Source organism: Anthonomus grandis, chromosome 2, assembly GCF_022605725.1.
Source record: "Anthonomus grandis grandis chromosome 2, icAntGran1.3, whole genome shotgun sequence".
Classification (NCBI taxonomy): domain Eukaryota; kingdom Metazoa; phylum Arthropoda; class Insecta; order Coleoptera; family Curculionidae; genus Anthonomus; species Anthonomus grandis.
In genome coordinates this window covers 47,057,979-47,083,984 of record NC_065547.1, presented here as the reverse complement: position 1 = coordinate 47,083,984, position 26,006 = coordinate 47,057,979, and the positions used below count along the sequence as shown (strand labels likewise).

The window sequence follows — 26,006 nt, the reverse complement described above, 5'->3', positions numbered from 1 at the left end:
ATGTTTACTTATTCTTATAAAGCTGATAGTGTTAAGGGCGTTAAGGAACCTACGTTTATTTTTTTGCGATAAGAATTTTTTTTAAGGCCAGGCCAGGATTTCCACTTTTCATTTCTTTGAAGTACTAGGTTAATTTGAAACTTAATAAATGTTTAATTTTTTGAATAAAAGTTTGATTACCATGGGTTGTTGTTATTTTGCAAAGGGCGTAACTTTTTTAAAACAATTCCATTACAGCACACAAAAAGGCGTATCTCAATCTTTTTTTGATTCTTGGAAAAACTGGAAAACTTATCTAAAACTTCATAATAGCAAATTGTTCTAATCATAGATGCCCACATGTGCACAAAATTTAAGCCGCAAATTCCAAACCGTTTTCTCACAGCGAGAGTTTCTCTTGAGCCAACATCTTAAAATGCTTTTCCTGTAAAACACAAATATTTCAGATACGCCCCTATGTGTGCAAGGCGACGACATGTCTAAAACTGTAGACGTAAAAAAAATACTTTCCGTATGCTGAGAATAACCAAAAACTATACCGCACGGTCTCACGTGAACACTAGTCGATCAGTAGAGTTTCATAATATTCAAAGAATCGTGGCGATCTGTATCGAATTAAGACTTAAAAAACTGGACAAATTTTTTTTTTAATTTAAAGGCGTTCTAGTCCTAAACAAAAAAAACAAATGAAAATGTGTAAATAATAGGGTTGTAGCCTCATATTTCTGGATTATAAAATGGTAAACACCTTGTTTCTAACCTAAATACAGCCAAATTTATAAGCACTTTTGTACGGCGCGGCGGGTCCGAATTTTGTGTGAAAACTCCCCTGCGGAGAGCCCCTCCATTAGAGCTTCCCTCTAATAACATAGTGTCATATTAATTTGGCAAACGTAATGATGAAATTTGTAAAAACTTTATTGTGATCTTCGCTTAATCTTGAAGTGTCTACATTTGGCATTGGACTAAGAGGAACAAGAATTTAAATGTTTAGCGTCATATGTTGATCTTTTTTCTCTTTGAACTTATGCCCATATAGCAAAAGAAGAGAGACTAAGCCTCTAAGCATACACACTGAAGTTCTTTCAGATATATTCTTCATAATGTCTATATGAATTTAAATTCCTTCTCATAGTTATTTCTTTATTTGTCAAAATCAATTCGCAGAATCCTAAATAAACCCAAATAAAGATACGCTACTATAACAAATAATAATAATATTTAAATTCGACGATGTCTAAAAGGTTATCTGCGTTTCTATAAAATATGCATAAATTGACTATTATTGATGAATTATAATCAGTATCGCCAGTGCAACTCTAGTGTTCAACAATGACATTGAAACTTGCGTGTGCCCTATTTGTAGCTTTCGCCGTTTGTGATGGTATGCGATTTTCAAATTTAAATTAACATTTTACTAATTCCTTAATAGCAATTAGCGAACCATTTTTAGGTTTAAATTATGACTATGCTCCGGGTGGACCTTCACAATTTGGAAGATTTAGCCCTTACCGTCACAGCTATCAATTCAGGCCGTATTTTTATCATATAAACCATCCTGCTACCAGTGAAGAGCCGACAACCACTGCAAGAACATTTATCGGAAAGGAGTATGAAGGGAAATCAGCTAAGAAATCAGCAACAAGATATGTGATGGGTGATCGAGAGGTAAATTAGAGTACTAACTTTTGATGATAGTTTTAAAGAGAGTTGTAGGCGATAAAAAGTACAAGAAATGTTAAAGTAAGAAGTTATTAATTATTATTGATAAAGTTATTAGATCAATTTTTACGCGTATTTTATCCCAAAGAAAGTATTTTTGAAGCAATTTTGTATATCTCCCTAAAAGTCAATTTTTTAACAACTCTTAATTTTATTTCTCTATATTTAGTTTCAATTACTCTGGGAGTAACTTCTTCTGTTACGGGAGCTTTGCTTGTCCCTTTTCACTTAAGATATTCGTTTTTTTTTAAATTTTAAAATTGCAGTTCTACACAGTTCGGCATTTCGGTCATCTTGGTCCTATGGACCTGGGTCCATAGATTTGTTCTTCCAGGATAATTTGTTTTTTTTGCCTCTTATAATACGTGTTATAAATAATAATTTCCTTTTTCCCAATTGTCATGACTACTATTTCTTTACGATGTACATCATCACCTCTGCATTAATTATTCTCTGAATACTTCTGAAATCTCAGCATTTGCTATGATCTTGCATGATATACACCATATTTCTTTCTAGTCAAATCACATCTTCGTTATGGTATTTCATTATGGAGGTCCTATTTAGCATACTTGTTTCACTCGGTATTGATATATTGTGCTAAATGCGATAGTCAGGTAGATTTACTATTATTTATTCACTCGATCCTAATATTGTACTGGATTTTATTTCTAGAGACTTTTTCAAAGAAAAACCTATTTTTTTGCTACCTTTATTTAGTCTTATTAAGAAAACACCACTGTCCGGGGAAATTTCGGTGTAAACATTAAAGAAACTATTATTATCTAAAGCATTAGCTAATAAGTTTGAAGCATGTATGATGATTTTTTTCTATTTTTGTGTTATTTGGTTAAATCTTTATATGGCTTACATTATCTTCAGTATCCAAGCTTCCATCCCACAACAAAGATACGACATAGCATCAAGAGCCATATTTCTTCGTTAATGTAATAAAGTTAAAATATGTTTTGTTTGTGCTGAGTTGAGCTGATTCACCACATTGAAAGTAACCATTTTGTTTAATAGTATCTGCAAGATTTCATGTTTTTCAGCTATAAAAGTACATCGTCAGTGTATCATGTCGTTAATTTCAATGGCTCCCTTTAGACTATTTACTCTGTAAGTAAAATAAACTCCGAGTATGGATTAAATAAGTATGTAAGTAGTTCCTTACTCCTCTATGTATCTCTATTTTTTCTGATGTTGTATCTTCTGTATATTTATCTTTTACATGTAATAACATTAAATGTATACCTACATTATTCGCCATTTCTCTAAAGTACTAATATAAGTTTATTTTATATTTCTTACAAGTTGAATGTTTTTGTAGAAATACGTTTCAGGGAGACTCAGTACATTTGAGTCCAGTAAATTACAGTTTTCTTCATTTCTTCAAAGTCACTTCGTGTTTGTTCCATGCCATTATCGTTTTAGTTAGGTAGTGTATTGAAAGGCAAATTAATTATTAATTTATAAGATTCAACAGAACTTATTACCAGCATATTTTACATAATATTGAAAAGAGAGCCGATATCCATTTATATAATGTAAGATCAAAGGAAAATGATAACATGGTACAGAAAAATACAACAAAATTCTATGAGGCATAAGTATGAGGCAAACATAAATTCATCGCCAAACATTAAAGTATTTACTCGGTTAGCAAATAAGTATCTTTAAGGATTATAATTAGAGAATTTGAGAATTTTTGAGCTTAACAATATGCAATTTCAAAAAATTAAAAATTACGAATGGTTTCGCAGATATTCAAAGAAACCCGAAATTTTGAAAAATCGATTTTAATTTTTTTCTTATCCGATTTTAAAATAATTTGCGTTGCCATTTTTTTGTGCTACATAATGGTGTTTTTAGATTTTTAATACGACGTTTTGTCTTTTGCCAATCATCATCAACTTTATTTTTGCTTAAAGGCGCTATTTTTGCATTTTTAAAATCTTTGCAAAATTTCCTTTTTAATGATGTATCCTTAAGTAATATTTTTTATTTTTAAAAACCTGAAAAAAAAAGCTGCATTTGCCGCAGTAGGTTGTGCATAAACTGACAAAACAATATTTATATTGTCAATAAAAATTACACGTTAGACAGAAATGCTAGCAATACAATACCGTAGTGGTGCACTTATTACTTCAGAGTTACACCCTGATTATTTGAAGTCATTTTCCATTTTATTTTACAAAATTACTTTAAATGCCTGAAAAACAGAAAATTACGCAAAATTCCTGGAAAATATTAAAAAAATTATTGAAACCCTTCGAAGGCGTAAAAATTTTCTTTAAATGTCTAAAGTAATATAAAAAATTAATCCAGTTTTCTGGAAAACCCACAGAATTACGTTCTAAAAGCCTGGAATAAAACAAAACTTTATTTTAAATGCCTGAAATAATTTAAAAATTACTCCAATAACCTGGAAAACATTAAAACCATGCCAATTTCCTAAATTTAAAAACGCAATAGCGTTAAATTAAATAAAAACATAAAATTAACGAAAAACATTATATTGCAAATACCTGCAAGACAAGGAAAAATTACCTCAAAATCTTGGAATAAAACAAAATTTTATTACAAATGCCTGGAATAATACAAAAATACTCAAAAGGTCTGGAAACGGTAAAACTGTTATAAGTTATTTCAAAAATTTCAAAAATTCTGAAATTAAAAATTGAAAACCGAAACATTTTTCATATGTAGCACAAAAAAATGGCAACGAAATTGTGCAAATTATTTTAAAATCTGATACGAAATAAAATCGATTTTTAATAAGACGTTTCCTCCTTTGTCAATCATCATCAACTTTGTTTTTGCTTAAAGGCGCTATTTTTGCATTTTTAAAATCTCTGCAAAATTTCATTTTTAATGATGTATCCATAAGTAATATTTTTTATTTTTAAAAACCTGAAAAAAAAACGAATGAATGAATTTGCCGCAGTAGGCTGTGTATAAACTGACAAGACAATATTTATACTGTCAATAAATATTACACGTTAGACAGAAATGCTAGCAATACAATACCGTAGTAATGCACTTATTACTTCAGATTTACACCCTGATTATTTGAAGTAATTTTCCATTTTATTTTAAAAAATTACCTTAAATGCCTGAAAGACAGAAAATTACGCAAAATTCCTGAAAAATATGAAAAAAATTATTAACATTTTTGAAAGGCGTCAAAATTTCCTGCAACTGTCTAAAATAATATAAAAAATTCTCTAGTTTTCTGGAAAACCTACAGAATTACGTTAAATGTCTGGAAGTCATAAAAATTACTCCAGGCATCTGAAAAATAGCAAAACTGATTTTAAAAGCCTGGAATAAAACAAAACTTTATTTTAAGTGCCTAAAATAATTAAAACATTACTCCATTAACCGAGAAAATTTAAGAAAATTTAAAAACATGCCATTTTCCCAAAATCTAAAAAACGCAATAGCGTTAAAATAAATAAGAACATTATATTGCAAATACCTGCAAGACAAAGAAAAATTACCTTAAAATCTATAAATAAAATAAAATTTTATTACAAATGCCTGAAAAAATATAAAAATACTCAAAAGGAAACTGTTAAAAGTTATTTCGGAAATTTCAAAAATTCTGAAATTAAAAACCGAAACCTATTTTATAGCATTAAATTTAAAAGAAAAGTGATTTGAAGTACCTGGAAGACATCGAAAATTATTCCAAACTCGTTAAATAAAATAAGATTTTATTTAAAATGCCTTGAATATTATAAAAATACACAAAAAATCTCAAAACTTTCTGGAAATTTGAAAAACAAATTTTGGAAATTTTCCTTTACAAAATTCTGGAATTATGTAAAACTAAAAGATAAATTATTTAAAATACTTGGAAGAGGTGGAAAATGACACTACGGTCTAGAAATGAAAGTATATCTTATTCCAAATGCCTGGAATATTGTAAGGATGTTCGAAAAATCTGGAAATTTTCAATATTTTTTTTTAATTAAAAAAAATAAATTTCTGGAATTAAAAAAATTGTTTAACTTATTCTAAAACATTAAAATTTAATCAAAAATGACTTGGAATATTTAAAATACGTGGAAAATGACCATCAAATCCAGGAATAAAACAAGATTTGATTCCAAATGGCTAGAATAATAATAAAATGCTCGAAAAATCTGAAAAATCACAAATTTCTTTCAAGAATGTAAAAATTCTGACTTTAAATACTGAAAAAAATAACTTATCCTAAAATAAAATTAAAAGATCAATTTTTTTATATAATAATAATTTTCCGAAATTTTTGGGGATTATTTTGGCTCCAAATGCGTTTATTATTTCTGTTAAAAATGACACAGTTTGTAAATGCGCTTTCATCGGTTCATATTATATCTATAATAAATTTTAATTATATCGGGCTTTTTTCATTCGTAAAAACCATAATTGCTTAAATTATTAGTAAAATAACTGTCAGTTGGTACTTAAATACTAACAAAACATAAAAATATTTAAAAAATTCTATATTTATGACAGTTTATATATGAGGCCGTTATTTGCAAAAATCTCTCTTTGCTATTATTGATTTACTTTTCAGGAGCAACAAAAAATATTTCAGCTTTCATGTAAATTATATTTTCGGATTGTTATATTTTTTAACCAATACAAAATATTCATTAATAATAAGTAATAATGATCGTAAATTTGAATCTCTTACAGTTTTTGAAAAAAATATTTTTTTTTTCGCAAAGAGAGAGTTTTGCAAATAAAATAATGACAGAAACTCATTAAAGTTTTTTTAAATGAAAAGTTTATTAATTAAACAGGAAATGACTTGTTACAAATATTAAAAAAAGTTTTTCAAATAACAACATTAAGTTTCAAGTATCTTCTTATTCAAAAAACCAAGAAATAATAGGAAAAAAATTAAATAATTTTAGGGACGGTTTCGTTTTCACACAAATCTTGCTCACCATCACTTGTTATCGTACGTGCAGCAGTTTGCTTTAGGATATTTTTGTTGAAGCCTAACTCTGGTAATTTTCTCCAGTCTTTCCATAATGCTTAACCAGTAAACTAATAATATAATCTTTATCGCCTTTAAGTTTGTTGCTTAGTGGTACTTCACTTGGCTCTAGGGATGAAAACGAACAATTTTTATTACAAACACTCTTAGGCGTTCCTGTGTTACTCAAGTAATTAATTTCACCTTGAATTAAAACTGTGTGTGCTTTTTTATGAAAAATAAATCGTTTTGCGTTGCTAAATTTGAAATGCTACGCTCCAGGAAGTTTTACGATTTTTTTTGCTTCGTTTTCCAGTCTTGTACGGTCCAGTCAACACCTACTTTTCTAACTGTAGCATGTTTACTTATTATAGCGTCGTAATGACTGGATTCTACAATAACGGGTATTTTTTTTTACTTTCTTTTCTATTAATCCGAAAACTCTATCTGGGGGGATAAAAGAGTGCCCTACAATTGAAAATGTGCGCTCAATATTTTTAATAATTTCTGGAGATTCTTTAAGATTCCGATTAAGAAGGCTAACATTGTCATCATAGTTGTGTTCTTGTTTTGTCCGCCGCACCCATCAGCGAACAAGTTAACTTTTGTGACAGAAGGCTCAAATATTTTGGTGTTTAATGCATGCCTAACTGCCGAGGCTATTGTGTTCGCATTTTTTTAAGTATTAATTTCCGTCCATAAATACGCGTTCACGTTTGCAGGTGTTAACTTGGTGTTAGACGTTCCAGACACTATAGTAAAATTGTTGTAATTTATTTGCTGGCTGAAATATGCGGCTTGGTCTGGTAATCGAGGCAGGGCCAAGTTTTTCTGGCAGTCAAAGGAAAAAGACACTGTGTTTGGTTTTGGATGTTTCAAGAGACGGAAGAACGCCTTTGCTTTCAATAAATGAACGCGATTCTCTGTTGTTAACTTATATCTTTTTTCAGCTGACGTTGTCAATTTTAGTTGCTCTTTAAACCGTAGGCACGTTGAACAGCAATCTGTAAGTGAAATTCCAAACGCAATATTGTAATTTGCATTCACGAATTTTCTAAAATAACTGATTCTAACGTGCAAATCCTCAGGAACGCGTTGTTGATAGTAAGTATAAAGCTTTTTAAAATGTAAATCGCTTGGTAAATTGACACACACACTAGTCTTGCTTCTACAATAGTGAGATTCTGCACGTGCTAAAGATTCTATAAAGTCTTTTATATGTTTACGTTTTTATCGTTCTTGCGACCTACTCTGTCCCTTCCTCTTCGTTCTTTCGGGAGCTCTCAATGTGAAAATGTGAAAATCCAATCTCGCGTGATTGGATTTTCCTCTCTTCGGTTTATGTCCTTTGCAACAGTTCAGTATGAGATTATCTTGGTCTATTTTAGATCTAGATTCATACATGTATCCATGGAATTGTTTAATTTCATTCATTGTTAAAGTTCTGCAAAAATACGGTTGTCCGGGTTTACCATCGTGACCACAAGTCAGAATGTTTGGAAGCACGTGTGGTGTATGTCTGAAAATAATATAATTTCAGTTAATTAGTTACTATTAAACCGATTAAGGGCCTTTTTTAAGCCATACCTATCCCTTTTTTTAACAGCGCTAGCGTAGTTTTCCGGTTGTCGCTTTTTCTTGCGTGCGTTTCCTCTTGGAGAAGGTAAAATCTTATAATCATTATTTAACTCATCCATAGCAGCAAATCGCTTGCAAATCGCTAAAAATCAATTGATATTACACGTCAATACATAACGAAATTGCTATTAGAACTAAAAATATATTCGATTCACTCTATGTAAACAAAGCATGGACCTTAGTCACGTAGGCACAAGAATAGCGTCCTTATTGGTTGACGAGCAAATAAGCAGTTTTGCAAGTGACCTGTGAAAGCAAAGAAAGAGTTTTGCAAATAACCCCTGCAAATTTGTACTAAATTTTATATAAGAAAGAGGCAGTTATGAAAGATTTTAACGATAGTAATACGTTGCTTATCTAAAACCTGTTGAACTTGGCGAAAAAAGTTAATTTTGATTATTTTGTCGATTAGAGACTTTTGCAAATAACGGCCTCATATTGTCTTGTCACTTATCACAGCCAACTGCGTTTTTTCCAAAAATTCGGGTTTCCACAAAAAATAAATATAATTTGTGATACATCTTAAAACGTTTAACGATTTTTAAAAATTTAAAAATCTAACATCGCGCCCATAAGAAAAAACAGAGTTGATGATGGTTGGCAAAAGACGAAATGTCGTATTAAAAATCTAAAAACATCATCACGTAGCACAAAAAAATGGCAACGCAAATGAGCAAATTATTTTAAAATCTGATAAGAAATAAAATCGATTTTTCAGAATTTCGAATTTTTTCGAATATATTTGGAACCATACAGAATTTTTTAAACGGCATATTGTTAATCTCAAACATCAACTTAATCATCTTCGCATCTCTTATAGATTCCAAAATCCCCATGTTGAGGAGTGAATTTGAAACACCTTGTATACTGTACGTAACTACCCAAGTGCTAAATAAACATTTTATTTCTTTTTATTTTATTTAGTTTTCTAATTTTCAAAGGTATTATACCTTAAATAAGTTATTTATTAATCAGACAGTTGAAATGTACAAGATGTTTCAGAACTATGGAACTATTAAACTTCTAGCGTTTATTAAGTGCAACAGTAGAAAACATTTTAGTATAGGGACCCATGTCCGGAAAAGCCTCACTACTGTACTACGACCCTAAGACGCGTTAAAATTCAGAAAGAGGATGAATTGCCTAAACAGGATTTAACGCATTTAATTTTTGCCTTTTGTGCATGATAATTATTTAAAATGTCTTCCTTTAACCTGAATACCAGGATTTAAACGTTCAAAACAGGAAAAAATCTAGCGGCGTTAACTCGGGTGTCCTGGGAGGCCACAAAACTGCTCCAACGGTGCCCAAACTGCAGAGCTAAAACCTCAAGTACTTGTACAGCAAAGTAAGCCGATATTACCAAACTCGCTATATAATCTCATATCTCGGTTATTATTTACAGAGAATTAAATGAAGTCGTAACGTATATATGTATTAATGTATCATTGGAATTTCAAGATTTGTTGCTAGACTATCTTTTCGGAAAAATTTTGAACTTTTTTTTAAACGTGAACATTTCATTGATTTCTAAATTCTCTTCAAGAGATTATTAAAATCATTGAAATAAAATCATTATATAATAATGAACCAAAAAGTGATTTAAATTAACATTAATCAATCAAGTCAGATTTTAAATTGCTTAAAAATATCATAATTTTATTTTTTTTAAATCATGTATAATAAAATTTATAATCTTCTTGATCACAACTTAAGATGACGCGGGACTACTTTAAATACTCTAAACAGTTATTTAGAAAATAGATCCCATGTTAATGTAGAAGAATTTAAGAGTAAAACTAGAACTGTGCCTTGTGTTTTCCCTGAAAATTATTATTTTCTGTTTTTTTTCTCATATATTACATATCTAAAAAGTCTTATTTTTAATTATACATATCTAAACATTAGTTACTACTAAAATAATTACTATAAACGCGGTACAACGGCAACGCTGTAAAACCTAAGCCGTCAATAGTTTCTATCGGCTAAATTCAGGTATCAGTAAATATACATTTAACATAAATAATTAAGTTACAAAGGCATTTTCGTGGTTATAATAATAAAGTGGTTATTGATAACATCGTATGTGTAATGTAGAAGCTGATAAGGGGAGCTATCGAAGGAACACAAGTACATCTAAAACATTTATTTAAAAAATTCGTTTGGTACGCCTATGGCAGCTCCGCCTTATCTGCACTTTTATTGGCCCAACAAGACTGTAATCAAAGTGAGGATCAATGGCGTATCACTGCATTTAAAAATAAAAATAGATATTTTCTTGCATATTCAAGTGATATGTTGTAATAAGATTAATTATAATTGTTTCTTTAAAATTTAAATTAGGAGAAGTATAACGTTAGTTTTAATGGTAATATTGTCATTATTTATTAAAAAAAAAGAAAAAAAATGAAAGCGAGTTTGACTGCCGAATTCAATTAATTAATATAAATATATATAATTAATACAACACAAATTTAACTTGCTTTATATTAAACATTGTGTCATCAAATATTTTTTTATTCATAAGGAATATAATGCTTCAGTAGAAAATAATATTTAAGACCATCCATATAACATCAATTTCAATATAAATTACGTTACTTTTAACGTTCTATCATATTTTATTTTAGGTATCATGGTTAGAGGCATCATTGAACTGCAAAAGCCAGGGAATGATCCTTGCGAGCCCGCATACTCCAGAAGAAAAAAACGACTTACTGGAATTCATCATGGAAAACAACTTAACACCTAAGGATCAATATTGTATGTAATATTGAAAAATATTGTTATATTATATAATGTTTAAAGAGAAAGGGCGGGTACACAGGGGCCATTTGAAACCTAATTATACCTAAATACTATGGATAATGGATACATATCATAAGAATTCTATTAGTTTGTCTGTGTTCTGTCTAACATCTATTTATTGCAATCTTGCCTCCACACCGAGTCGACACTGTCGATCGACTATATCTATCGACGTTGTCGACTTAGTGTGTACGTTGCAATCGACGATGTCGATCGACATGTCGATTCGTTTTCCATCGCTTGTCGGTAAACATGAAAGAGCAGTCGATCGACTTTAGTGTGTGGACGTGTTTTCGACGTTCGACATTCGACAAAGTGTTAAAGTAGGAGTAGCTACTCAGTGACGTCTTGCCTTGTTGACATCGTGGCCATGTGTTTTCGTTGGAGAAATGGAATGGGAACGAGCTAAAGTCATAGCATATAAATGTTTATGTCATATTCTTTTTAAATCGTCTATCAAATTACTAGCATTGTATCTAGTTCTACTTTGAAGACTTGGTCGAACCCAAAATCTTTTTTTGCGCGCAATTTTTCTTTTTTTAGTCGCGATAATAATATATGCGACACAAGCAAAAATTACATCTTCTTCGTCGGACATGTTGATTTGACTGATCGACAAACATTTGTGTCGACTCTGGTGTGGACAGATGCAATTTTTGTCGCTTGTTGATCAACAATGTCGATAGACATAGTCGATCGACAGTGTCCACTCGGTGTGGACGCAGCTTTATACGAAAATATCGCCTCAAATATCTAATATATACTACTCAGATTTCTTTTTGCAGTAAAAAAAATTTACATAATGACCAAATTGTAATTTTATACTCGTAATTACTTATCATGTAAAAAAGTTTACGTTTAATTTATTTGTTTAATTTCTAGCTGGATACTGGATTGGTGGTCAACGCAGTAATGACCACTACGAATGGTCCTCTGACAAACAAATAATTGATAACGGATGGATACCGGGCGAGCCAAACAATTATCTCGGGGAGGACTGTGTGGAACTGAAAAAAGGCTTCACTTTAGGCTGGAACAATAACTATTGCTATTTGGAACATAAATTTATTTGCGAACGTATTATTTCTAGTGAACTAACGAAAAATATCAATAAAGGAGTTAAAACTCAGGAATCTGGAAAGGAAAATCCAAATTCTGATGTTCCGATGAACTCTTGGCCAAGTAAAGAAGAAGACCTAGTTCAGCTATTCCCTTTAACTTACGTTGAAAAATCTGCGGATCCACTAGAATCAAGTTCTCCAATTGAAAGCAAAGATTATCCATATATGTATACACAACAAGAAGTTCAAGGAAACCCGATAAATTTAGATGATTTTAATAAGGATCTATCTAAAGCATTACCTCTTCCATTAACATTACCTTCTGTCTCACCTTACCTTGAACCAGCTGTTTATACTCAAACAGTATCTGAAGATAAACGAGAACCAGATTTGTATGGACAACAAGGACTTTACGGAAACCCAATAAATTCAGATGATTTGAATAAAGATCTATCTAAAGCATTACCTCTTCCACTAACATTACCTACTATACCACCTTACCTTGAACCAACTGAAACTAAAGACTATCCAGATTTCTATCGACAACAAGAACTGTATGATAACCCAATAAATTCAGAGGATTTGAATAAAGATCCATCTAAAGCACTACCTCTTCCACTAACATTACCTACTATACCACCTTACCTTGAACCAACTGAAACTAAAGACTATCCAGATTTCTATCGACAACAAGAACTGTATGATAACCCAATAAGTTCAGATGATTTAAATGAAGATCTACCAAAAGCATTACCTGTGGAAAATCCTCCTTACTTTGAACCAACTGCTTATATTCAAACAGTGCCTGTAGATAACCTAGAACCAAGTACCTCACTACCAATTGAAGACTCTTTTATAAGTGAATCCCCTATTTGGTCTAGAAGTGTTGTAGAACCTGTAGATCAAGAATTTAACCCTTATGAACAAATGGAACAACTTGATGAGACAGTTGATGAATTTAATCCAAACGGCCCAGGTGAAATAGATGGATATGATTATTACCCGTCCGATTACGGTCTGAATTATTAATAATCCTATTTTAATTCATTGCTTTTAATGTAGATTAGTTATAAAGAATTTCAATCAAAAATAAACACAACTTTGTAAAATGAACGGTTATTTATATATACATACATACATAATAAAATTCTCGGTTTTACCAAGGCAAGACAAACATGTTTTAGGTCATTGTAAATTGCGTATATGAAAAAAACGAGGTTTATTTTAAACCGAGTTGCACAAAACAGGAATTATTATTATTATTATTATTTGTCATTTAACGGGCCTGCGTAAGCGGTTTATCGCATTTTCACGGCAAATTTAACCGAGCTGCAAACAATAACTGAAACAGGCGATGCTTGTAGCGTTTAGGCGCATTGTTAAATAGTCTTTTGTTAAAAAATGTAAATTGTTATTTAAAATATAAATGTATCACATAACATTGAGTTTGATTGGTTATACTGCCTCGCTTAATGAAAACGCCGTAACCAACTTTTTTTCGATTTTTTGTTTACGGCACTTTATCGATATTTATCATCCCTTCTGCAACTTTTGGCGTTGGCCAAAAAGCCGTATCTGAACATTAAAGTAGAATAATATCGTAATCTTATTTGCCCTATATGCACAAATTTTAGTTTCCGTTAATGAATTTGCCGTAAACCACAATTTTTAAAAGAAATTGCCGTATCTGCATGTGTGCGTGCATATACGCCAAATCACCCAAACATTTTCAGCATCTTCGACAGCGATCTGCCTAAGACGACGCCGTATCTGATTTGGAGGTTAAATTTTTGTTTTTAAAAACATGTGTTTTGTAATGATCGCAGGTGCAAAAATTAAACAGTCCGGTAAAACAGTAACGTGATTAATAAATTTTAAACGTTTAATTATTATTGAGAAATGAAGAGCATTAAGTGCAGGTAAGGTTAAACGTTAAGAAAACGGAAAATCTTTGATAAAGTCCAGTTCAGAGATCTATTAGAATCTTTGATGTGTCGCAGATGCCGCACTAACTAGTCCGTGCGCCTATGTCATATTTATTGTTGCATGATATATATGTTTAAATGGCAAAATTTTATATTGTCTATCTATGAAATCATTTTAAATATACGTAAAACCCCATGTTTTATACTATTTTTTATTTTTCTTTCGAAAATGTCAATTTTTAGAAAGAAAATAATATCAAAAAATTGACCGCGGACTAAAATCCAAGCATCTTACAAAATATTTTAAACACTTCCAGCACTCACAGACTTGTCACCTCTTTTTAGCCAGTCTATTAAACAAAGATAAAACACCTGCGTTCTGACAATTCCTACTTTAGGCTGTGCAAGTGATTGTGTATCTCTCTCTATCCCACTGAATTTAAGAATTACGGGGCCGTACCCAAATAAATTTTTGGACCGTTTTTGTATTATTTTCGTCGTGTTTTTAAAGAGATCTTTACGGATGGGTCTATCGCCTTTAAAATACTTGTTGGATGGGTCTATCAGCTTTAATAGACGCCACTAAAAAGCACCCGATTCCCGTCATCATTCGGCTATCTCCGACTGTCCCATTCGGATATTTAAATATGTGAATGGCGGGCAACCAACAAAAGAGCAATGTTTGCTGCTAGAAGCAACGGTTTCTGGCAATAAGAATAATTAATGTAAATAATAATTAATGGAATAATAATTGAATTAAAATTAAAAAAAAGCGTTTCTGGAATAATAATAATTATTGATTCTTTAAATAAATTAAATATAAATAAAGGATGCAAACAAGAAAATTGAATTATTAATCTTATACATAATACCCTAATATAAGTATCAAAAAAATGCAGTTTGGTTGAACAATCCAATGGAATGGAAATTGAATTATTTTTTTTTTTATAAATATTTTGAAAAATTTCTTTGGGCGAACATGGATTTATTTTATTTTGGATATTATTTAAAATTACTATAGTTTATTTTTGAGGAAGTGTTATTTGAAAAATTTATTTTTCTACTACCTTATAAGAAAATTTTTAATTTTATTTCCCTGCATAATTGAATTTTTTTATTTGACTATATCTTGCTTATTATTTTTTATGAAATTAATGTTTACATTAAATTGTGCTTATTAATAAGACAGAAAGTAGAAAATTATGCACTGTAGGAGCAGCGTCATTTCCCCACTGTGGATGCTTTTGCTGGATCAAACTTCACCCACTTAAGAAAATTATGCACTTTGCTCCCTTTCGTTATACAAATAACTATTATTTTTTTAAGTTCTCTATATGTGGACATATCAAAAGGAAAAGCCCAACTTAAACAATAGGGTATTGTATATTTAGAAAAAATAAATAAATGGAAAACATAATTTATAAAATATTGTAGTATCGTACTTTAATTTTAATCTTAAATATATAAATGTTATTTTTTTTTTAAATAAGTACCTATTTTTTTAAATAACTGTTATACCTAGGGAGAGAGGTAATTTTGGTAAGTGAAAACACAACGGATTTAATTAGTTATACTGTTATATAAATGTATCATATATTAACAATTTTTATTTTATAAATGCTGCAAAGACATGTATATGACTGATTTGAAAAGAAACTTAATTATTTTATGCTAAAATACTAATTTACAATTCGCAGTTTCGATTAATACTCATAAGAAGAAACTGCAAGAAACTTAATATTTACTTCAAATATTTGCCTAAAACTTACATAAAAAATTATAATACACATATACATACATATATAGTTAAACCTATAAAAATATACCTACTATTATATAAAAAAAAATACTGATAAATAGAAAAAATATACATTTAATTATTTTTATTTACTGCTCCTTCTTCTTCTTTGATGGAAAATAAACTTGTTTGTCCATTTTTCGTTTACTTGTATTTGTCTTATTTATCTGTTGCATCATTGATGTCAGTTGTCTCATGCACCTAGACATTTACAGGTATATGTTAATATATTTTATATAATTTTATAAAAAGATAACTTACTTATCATAAGTTTCATCATTTAAAGATCTTAAAAAGTTTGATACACTTTCAATTTCTTTTGTTGATTGCTTGTTCAATCGTTGTACTGCTACTTGTTGATTTTTAGTTGTCTTTTCATTAACAAATGTTTCAATTTCTAGACTATGGCTAGCTTAAATATTATTGAAAGAACATTGCCCGAGGAGTTCACCTAAAACAGAATCGCTTCCCTTCCTTTGCTCACATACCATAATGAACAATTGAAATTGCTACAAATTACCTCTAAAATCACTTCGATTGCAACAATATACTTTTTTAATCTTGTCTTCAATTTTCCTTGTGCGAACAAGTGCATAGTTTGTGCTTATTTTATGCTCTCTTAACCATTCCTCAAATGTTTCTTCGCTGGAAAAATGGAAAGTTGAGGACTCTATTTTGATATCATGACTTAACCTGTAAATGAGCTTCAAGTCTTTAATAAGTCTCACAAGAATACTTAGTCTCTTTGCATAAGGGACAAGAACTGTGTGACTTTGGGTTATCTGGGAGCTGCTGCTTATGAATAACTTTAATATGTTTGTTCAATGCTGAAATGGAAGAAAACATTTTACTGCATAAGTGGCACACATTTTTGTTGATAGTTTGGTCCTGATTCTGATAGTTTTGAGTAGGGCCGTCCATCTTTACAGCTAAAATCGCTGAATTGGAATTGATACAGCTTTTCAGGTATTATTTTAAAACACTATAAGCAACAATATGGTCAATATTTCACAAAGAAACAAATTCAGTATAATCGCAATAATTGATCAAATTAGTTGGAGCTTTTTTACGTAAGTAAACAACTAACAAACGCGGGAACATTCGTGTCGTTATTCTTGTCATTCACGTCAAACGACCGAATTTTTCTCCGAACATACACGATCGCCGCCGGGAATCGGGTGCTTTTTAGTGGCATCTAGCTTTAATAGTTGGGAGAGGGGCCATGTGAGGTTATTATTTGATGTGTTTTGCCGGTTATGCTTTTTACACGTTTATGAAAGTAAAGAATTTAGAATTTGGCCTGTATTCCTGTAAATTTTTTGCAGTTTTTACTGTGAGGAACAGTGTTTTTTTATTTGTGTTTGTGGATTTGTTTTGGTATTATACCTAAAGACCTTAAAATGTTTCGACCCTGGAAAAATAGGCAGGAAAATTTGGCAAATGAAGAGGAAAGTGTTTGTGCGGGCTTATGGAGACCGTGGGCAAAGTTTACTGAATAAAATTCAGTATATATAATTTTATTCAGTAAACTTTGCCGTGGGTGTACAAGAAAAACAATAACATTTGTGAGAAAAAAAATAAGAGTGATCTGGGCAGTGATTTAGACTTACATAGTTCTGATAGTTCATTTTCTAGTATTGAGGAAGCAAAAAGAAGCAAGGGAAGTAGAAGCTACAGAGGAAATCAAGCAGTTTTAAAAGAACAAATTTATCTAAATATCTATAACAATCTAAGGAATGATACTCAGTTCACAAATGATTGTAGTGCTTTGCAAAAAATAGCGTTTTTAACAGGAGTTCCCTATAGTACAATATGCCTGTAAAAAAAAGGATTAAACACAGAATAAAAAGGAAAGATGCAGGACAATCAAAGGGACTTGACATGGATATTGCCAAATTGCTAAGGAAAGGTGTGTATTCTAAATACAAAAACAATGAGGTTCTGACCATATAGACACCTTATCGGCAAGGGACAAACATTTCTCAGTCTCAACCTTGCAGAGATACCTGATAAAACTTGGATTTAAGCTTAAGATGGTTAACAAAAGAGCTGCTGTAATGGAATTGTCAGGTGGTGTATAGAATATTTGAGGAAAATTTAAAAAATTTGGGAGGAAGAAAGATCCATATATTATTTAGCCGAAACATGATATGATACATTTATGATTGATGTATGATTTCCATTCTCTGGGAAAAAAGTCTCTTTTTTGCCATAGTAAGAAAACCATATTTTTATTAATAAAACAAGTTTAAAATTTTGTTTTTTACAGCTTACTACCCCTGTTGTCCCTCAGCAACACAATGAAGACTGCTTCTTCCTCCATTCTCTGGAAAAAAGTCCCTTTTTTGCCATAGTAAGAAAATCCTATTTTTATTAATTAAACAAGTTTAAAGTTTTGTTTTTTTCAGCTTACTGCCCCTGTTTGTCCTTCAGCGACACAATAAAGTATATATAATGTAATGCTTTAGAATCCATATGCTGATGTGCGAGATGAAGTTAGAATCCATGGCGGCAACAGAGAAACTGTTTCCTTCCTTAATGGAAGAAACTGCTAAAGAACAATGGCAAAAAAACAGAATTTACAAAATTTGTATTAACTTTTTGGGCCAGATTCAAAAGAGTGGTTAAATTTATAAAAGTATTTAGTATCCTCACTGTAGTTTTAGGATCCAGTATACTTAAAATGTAGTGTTTTGTATAAGATTTTTAGTTTTTAGTATAAGCATTTATTTTTGTTAATCTCTCGTAATATGCATAATAACTAAATACAAGGCAAACAAATTAATAAATACGTTAGGGATGTAAGGTATGTTTTTTTTTTATAAGTAAAACTTGTGTCTTTTAAAGGCATAAAGTATAGACAGCCAGATGATTTTTAATGTAAAAGTTTATTTAAAAAAATATACTTCCAATTTTCTGACTACATAATTACTTTTTATCAAAAGAAGTTGGTACTAAATATAGAGATGGGGGGTTTTCATGAGTATATTATTATAATAATATATCATAATATGTATTAATTAAAAAAAACTATAATAAAGGACATTGAATATGGCAGCCACAATCCCCATTAATAATCACCACCATGTAAAAATAAATCTCAATTCCCAAAAAAAGGAAATATATAAAATTTGAAGACAAACCAAAACATTTTACACTTTTGTGTCAAAAAGTAACTATTTAATGCCTTAATCCACAGAATAAATGGGCCTAAGTAATTTGTCACCTACTCTCTCATTAAACTCAAAAATGCTTTATTGTCAATATAAACATAGAAGTTGTAGACAAAGCCAATAGACTGTATATTAAAGGAATAAAAACGAGAAACTAATTAAAAATAAAATAAAATTATATACCTAGTAAAACTTTGAAAAATACTTAAATGCTAATCATTAAAAATTCATCATAGTTTAGGTGCTACATAGTTTAGTACGCTTTACTAGCAAGAAATATTTTCTTCCTTGTACGTAGGCTTTTTTCAGTCTTAAGTTGTCTTATTTCTAGTGGAAGTTTATTAAACAGCTTTCTACCTCCATATATGATAGAGCTACGGACAAGTTCAAAATGAGGAATGGGTAGCCTCAACAAATAGTTTTGTCGCGTATTATAGTGGGTTCCTAAGTGGAGTTCCTGTTTATATTTTCTAAAAACTAAGCAAACTGTTTCCAAAATAAAAATACAACACAGGGTTAAAATATTATGACTTACAAAAAGCGGGCGACATGAATCACGAGGCTTGGCCCCACATAGATATCTAATGGCCCCTTTTTGGAGTACAAACACTGAACTAAAAAGTGAATTTGAACATGAACCCCAAAAGCAAATTCCATATCGAAGGTGCGACTCGATAATCGCGAAGTATGCAGATCTGGCGATGGAGAAATTAAGACTGGTGGCAATAACCCCAAAGCCTGATGAGACTTTTCTACATACATTCACAATATGGTCTTCAAATTTAAGGAACTTGTCTATGGGAAGACCCAAAAACTTACTGAACGGTGGCATGTTGATGGCTTCATTATTTAAACATATATCATTTGTATTATATTTAAGGATATTTGTTTCGGAAACATTAAATGTCAAAAAATTTGCATCACACCAGTCTTTTATTTTTAACAAATCTGCACGTATATTGGCCTCCATTTGAGAAACATCAGAGTCGTGCCAGAGGATGGTGGTATCATCGGCACACCAGTTACCTGCAGTTGTGGCAGATCGTTCACATAAATGAGAAAAATTAAAAGACCAAGTACTGATCCTTGCGGAACACCCACATTTATATTAAGTTCCTTAGACATACCACCATTAAAGTTGACAGCCTGGACACGATTTGATAAGTAGGAACGAAACCACTCAAGGGCAGTTCCCCTGAAACCATAGAGCTCCAGTTTCATCAGCAGCACTCTGTGACTCATGCAGTCAAATGCCTTGGACAAGTCACAGAATACCGCTGCTGCAACTTCACCAACATTCAGTCGGTTGTAAAGGTGCTCTAGAAAGCTAAAGATAGCATCATTTGTGCTCACAGACTCACGAAAGCCAAACTGCTGAAGACTCAATAGGCCAAATCTATTTGAAAATGAAACCATCCTCACCTTAACGAGCCGTTCCACTATCTTGGCTAAAGTAGGCAATAACTTTAGTTACGTAGTAACTTACTTAGTTTTCTATTTCGTTTCTTAATATTGACAACAGGAAAAGCAGTGTTAAAATTGTTTAATACTATTTGATGAAAGCTATGCAGTGGGTTAACAGTAGTCAATACATTATTCCAACTTGACATATTGCAAAGCAAAGAGACTTGACTTGTTATAAGGGACTGATGGCGCTAAAAACTAAACTTATGAAATTAAAATTTTTGGTTAAACTCATTTAACGTACTTAAATCTTATATTTAAATTAAATATTATCTATCTTGCTATCAACTATCCTGAATTTCTAACTTAATAAAACTAAACCCAAAAATCCCGAATAATAAAGTTTTAAATACAAATAAATTTTAAGGCCGGACCTGTGCAACTTTTCACGCTTGAGTGGCTGTGATTAAGGTCAGGCGTTTAACAAAATAGTACGTGGGCACATGCAGTCACATTTTACGAATCAAATGTATAAATTCTTAAAAAAAATGCTTAAAACATTTATTTATTTAATGAAATGATTAAATATCGCTTAGAATAATACTTTATGACTCTTTCCACATAAAATTTTGCGTTTTAAAGATGCATGTCATGTGACAATACAAGCAACACCGGCACACGGACTATTTGCGGTACATCAAAGATTCTAATAGATCTCTGAACTGAACTATACTTCCCTATCTGAGCGCATAGTTGCAAAACGCCAAAAGAAGATGTTAAAACATTTAGTGAAACCATCTTGTTCCGACCATTGTTTGCTTCAGTGCAATACAAAATTTAGTCCTGAACGAAAAATGTCGAATAACCAGCAATATTGGAAATCCACAAAATATGTCCAACAAAATTTTTTAATTAGCCACGTTAAAAGAGTTCCTATAAAAAGAAGAACAGTTGTTGTTGCGGCAGAGCCTTTAAGAAAATCTACGAGGTTTCATTATTTTTTGAGAGACGAATCAGGTGATCTCCAACGAATCTGCAAGGTACATTGGGGTATTACCCACATGATGATCGATTTTTAAGGACAATTATGTCAGCTACAAATACAGATGCTGTTATTTACAAACCTACTCGTCGAACAAACGTAACACTAAACCAAAAAATTGATCTTACGGTTATTGTAGAACACATAAATTCATTTGGGCCAACTATCTCACATTATCGGAGAGCACATGCCCCAAATAGACGTTACCTTCCGTCAGATATTAATATTGTGGCTATGCATAAACATTTCATTTCAAACAGAAATATCCTAACATACCTGTCTCATATCAAATTTACCGTGAAGTAGTAGCAGGACAAAAATTTTTTTTTGTAAAACTAGGACATGAGGAATGTTGGTCCTGTGAAGTTTTTGAACTACACTGTAGGCAAGTGGGGCATGATAAAGAAAGGATAAGTGATGAATGTGATGTATGTCAAAAATGGGCTTCCCATAAACAAAAGGGAAAACTTGCAAGAGAAGCTTACCAAAGAGACGGTGATTCAAAAGGCGATTCAAGTAGTTTGGTAGTATCTGTTGATCTTCAAAAGGCAAGAAAGTGGTTAAGTAATTAGTTTGTAAATTAATTTATAAGATTTGTATTTTATAGGTGATTATGCAGCCAAGGGTAGAGATGTTTAAAGAAGTAATCTTCACCCAAAGGATTATCGTCTTCAATGAGTATTTTGTTCCCATCGGTGAAAATAAACAAAATAAAGCCTGTGCTGTCCGAAATCTGACATTACATGTGCATATGATCGATTCCTTGTCATCAATAGAGACGCAAAAGAGATTACGTTTTGGCTAGACACTTGTAGCGCACAAAACAAAAATTGGGAACTGTTTTGTTTTTTTATAGTATACAGGGTGATTCATTAATATTGCACGAAAATGAAATGCCGGTTTTTTTGGGTTAAATTATGACGAAAAGTTCCTATAAACATATGTCCGAAAGTGCGTCGTTTCCGAGATACAGGGTGTTCAAATTTTCTTAAAAAATCGATTTTTTATTCATATCTAAGAAATGCCTTTGCTGTTTGCAATGTCATTCACACCATTTCTGGATATCTTAATGATGTATCTTTTTGACATATGACAGTTGATTTGTTATTCTAGGGACGTGCCCACGGGGTAAGCGGGTTAGGTTTTTTGTACAAAAAATAGCACCTAGTAGATTTTTTGAACCTTCTATACATTTTTTGGATGACGCAACTAAAGATGGAATTGTTTCAACTCTTGGGTGTTTTTCGTATCTCCCTCCGTTTTCGATAAAAAAATTAACAATTGCTTTTTTGCATCCCTCTGTAAAAATACAAGTAAATGCTTTTAAATCACGCGAAAGCAAAGAAATAATTTTCTTCCTAAAATGTAATACTTACCTATTCATAGTGTCGAATATCAAGTACAGCATTAACAACTGCTGATCTAAAAAATACTGCGGAATGTTGAAATTGTAAATACGTATTAAACAAAATTTAGTAAATACTATTATCGTTTTAGTTTTTGTCGCATTCTTTTCGTTGCTTTGAAAATGCAATAAATAAAATACCAGTTCATTTAACATTACTAGGTGTGGCTCAGTGATAAGGTGTTGTTTTTTTCCTGTCAAGTAGACAATTTCCTCATTTTTGTCTAAAATGGAGTACACTTATAGTGAAATGTGCGATATGCACTTTGTGTATGGTCTTGCTAATGGTAATTCACAAGCAGCGAGGCGTATTTACGCGGACAAATACCCTAACCGAGTACTTCCTCATAGTCAAATGTTTACTCGCCTCCATCAACGCCTCAGAGAAAGTGGAAGTTTTAAAAAACTTACAGTCGACAATGGACAACCCCGCACAGTTGCAACCGCAGAAGCTGAAGAAGCAGTGCTCCACGAAATCGAGGATAATCCTTCAACGAGTACAAGACAGATTGCTGCCACTTTAAACATTAGTCAGCCAACAGTGTTTAGAATACTGAAAAATCAGCTTTTGTACCCGTATCACATCCAGCGGGTACAAGCACTTTTGCCAGACGATTATCCTCATAGAGTGGCTTTCTGTCGATGGTTACAACAAAACATTGTAGAAAATCCTCCTTTTTTATCAAAAATACTTTTCACGGACGAAGCTAATTTCTCCAGGAATTCGATAATGAATTTCCATAATAATCACATTTGGGCAGATGAAAATCCACATGGAATAAGTGAAAGTCGCCATCAACACCAATTTTCACTGAATGTTTGGGTTGGAATCATTGAAGACCACTTAATTGGTCCTTTCTTTTTGCAACAAAGGTTAAGTGGAGAAGTGTATCGGCGTTTTCTTCAAGAGGAGTTGCCAACACTATTAGAAAACGTCCCGCTTGACTTAAGGTACCAAATGTTTTTCATGCATGATGGCGCTCCGGCGCATTTCAGCTTAATTGCTCGACAGTATTTAGATAGAGTATATCCCAATCGTTGGATAGGTCGTGGAGGTATACAACCCTAGCCTGCGCGATCTCCCGATCTAAATCCAATAGACTTTTTCCTCTGGGGCCACCTCAAGCAATTAGTTTATACCACCCCCATCGAAAATGTTGAAGAATTAAGAAATCGTATTATTGCAAATTGCGATATTATTCGAAACACGCCAGGGATCTTTGAACGTGTTCGCCAGTCAATGCGTCGCAGGACAGACGCATGCATTGCAGTTGGAGGAACTCATTTTGAACAACTCTTATAGCGTACGTTTCTTAGTCCATAGCTTTTCATTACCTTCATCAATTTACTAATGTTTATTCTAAGAATTTAATTAATGTACCTAAGTTTAATTAAAACTATTTTTCAACAGGTAGTACAGTTAATGTCATGTCAAAATTCCAAATTACCGTATTTACTATTCTTTACCCTGTAAATCGATAAGTAGGCATTTTATTATGTTTATTCAAGTTTTTTCAAACGTTTGCATTAAACTAATTTTTTTATCGAAAACGGAGGGAGATACGAAAAACACCCAAGAGTTGAAACAATTCCATCTTTAGTTGCGTCATCCAAAAAATGTACAGGAGGTTCAAAAAATCTACTAGGTGCTATTTTTTGTACAAAAAACCTAACCCGCTTACCCCGTGGGCACGTCCCTGGAATAACAAATCAACTGTCATATGTCAAAAAGATACATCATTAAGATATCCAGAAATGGTGTGAATGACATTGCAAACAGCAAAGGCATTTCTTAGATATTAATAAAAAATCGATTTTTTAAGAAAATTTGAACACCCTGTATCTCGGAAACGAAGCACTTTCGGACATATGTTTATAGAAACTTTTCGTCATAATTTAACCCAAAAAAACCGGCATTTCATTTTCGTGCAATATTAATGAATCACCCTGTATATGGTAAACTCTGATGACATCTCAGCACAAAAAATTGATATGAAATACTTCGAACCCGGTCATACTTTCATGAGCGCGGATTCATTCCACCACCAAGTCGACCATTCATTAAAGAAAAAAGGAAAGGTGTATAATTTCTAGGATTTTATGGATTGTGTTCAAAAGGCCAGATCGGAGAGGTCTCTAGTCACCGCTGTTATGGATACCCAACACTTTTTTCAATGGGGTGATTATACATCACAGTACAAACTGAGTAAAACATCTCCTCGTCCATATTTGCAGTCAATGGTTCATGTCAGATTTGAAAGGGGTAAATACACCCTGGAGTATAAAAATACTTTTGATTCTGAATTCCTTACATTAAATGTATTAACAGCCAAATTTTCTAAAACTGGAATCCCACCTCCCAAACTCGTACAAACATCGCGCGGTATTTCCAAAGAGAAAAAGGAAAATCTTTTGAGTAAGCTTTCTGCAATTATTCCCACAAACAGATTGCACCAGTTTCCGAAAATGTGGATATGTGTGATTCCGATAATGAGTGAGTTCATTGTTATTTTAATGTTCATGTATTACTACTCTAATAATACGTTATATTTAATTTAATAAAAGGTTTTCTTCAAGGTAGTTTTTTCTTTATGCTTACTTTCTTAATAAAATACGGCATTTATAATTTTGTTTAATAAATAACATATTTTGTTTCTATTTAATAAACTTTTTTAGAAGAATTAGTTAAAAAGTTTTATTAATGTCAATGGCAAGAAGCAAAACATAAAATGTCGTTTTTCTCGAAACGCCATTTTCGTAGATACGGCGTTTTCGTTAAGCAGGGCAGTATATAAGGTTGGAAAATTGGCGGGGGGGTAAGTAAGAAATTAATGCAGGTTTACATTTTTAAGGTTTGTTTAAATATAAACGAATGTTTGAAGAATATGAGCAGTCTAGTTCTTTATTTACGTTTTCTTTATGTTGCATATTGCTGCCCTGAGTAGTGGGAACATTTTCTTAAATGTGTAAGGCAAAAACTTTATCACTTTCCAGTAAATCATCTTTTTTCCACAGTTTTTCTTTGGGTTATGGATTTTAGAACCTCATACCTAAA

At 31.7% G+C, this 26,006-nt stretch overlaps 2 protein-coding genes across 5 annotated transcripts in view; one reads left to right on the top strand and one right to left on the bottom strand.

The window, feature by feature from the left end:
* LOC126746763 (uncharacterized) overlaps positions 1 to 26,006 on the bottom strand; it is a 112,138-nt gene that overhangs the window by 37,852 nt on the left and 48,280 nt on the right. The gene's annotated exons all lie outside the window — the stretch shown is intronic.
* On the top strand, positions 1,220 to 13,643 carry LOC126746776 (uncharacterized). Of its 2 annotated transcripts, none has more exons than XM_050455153.1 (4): positions 1,220 to 1,384; positions 1,454 to 1,668; positions 10,966 to 11,098; positions 12,026 to 13,643. In XM_050455153.1, the coding sequence occupies exons 1-4, from the start codon at positions 1,333 to 1,335 to the stop codon at positions 13,231 to 13,233; spliced, it is 1,608 nt and encodes a 535-aa protein (XP_050311110.1). In that variant the 5' UTR covers positions 1,220 to 1,332; the 3' UTR covers positions 13,234 to 13,643. The 2 variants fall into 2 exon arrangements, with proteins under 2 accessions (XP_050311110.1, XP_050311100.1); XM_050455143.1 differs by having other exon boundaries at positions 1,226 to 1,384; positions 1,433 to 1,668.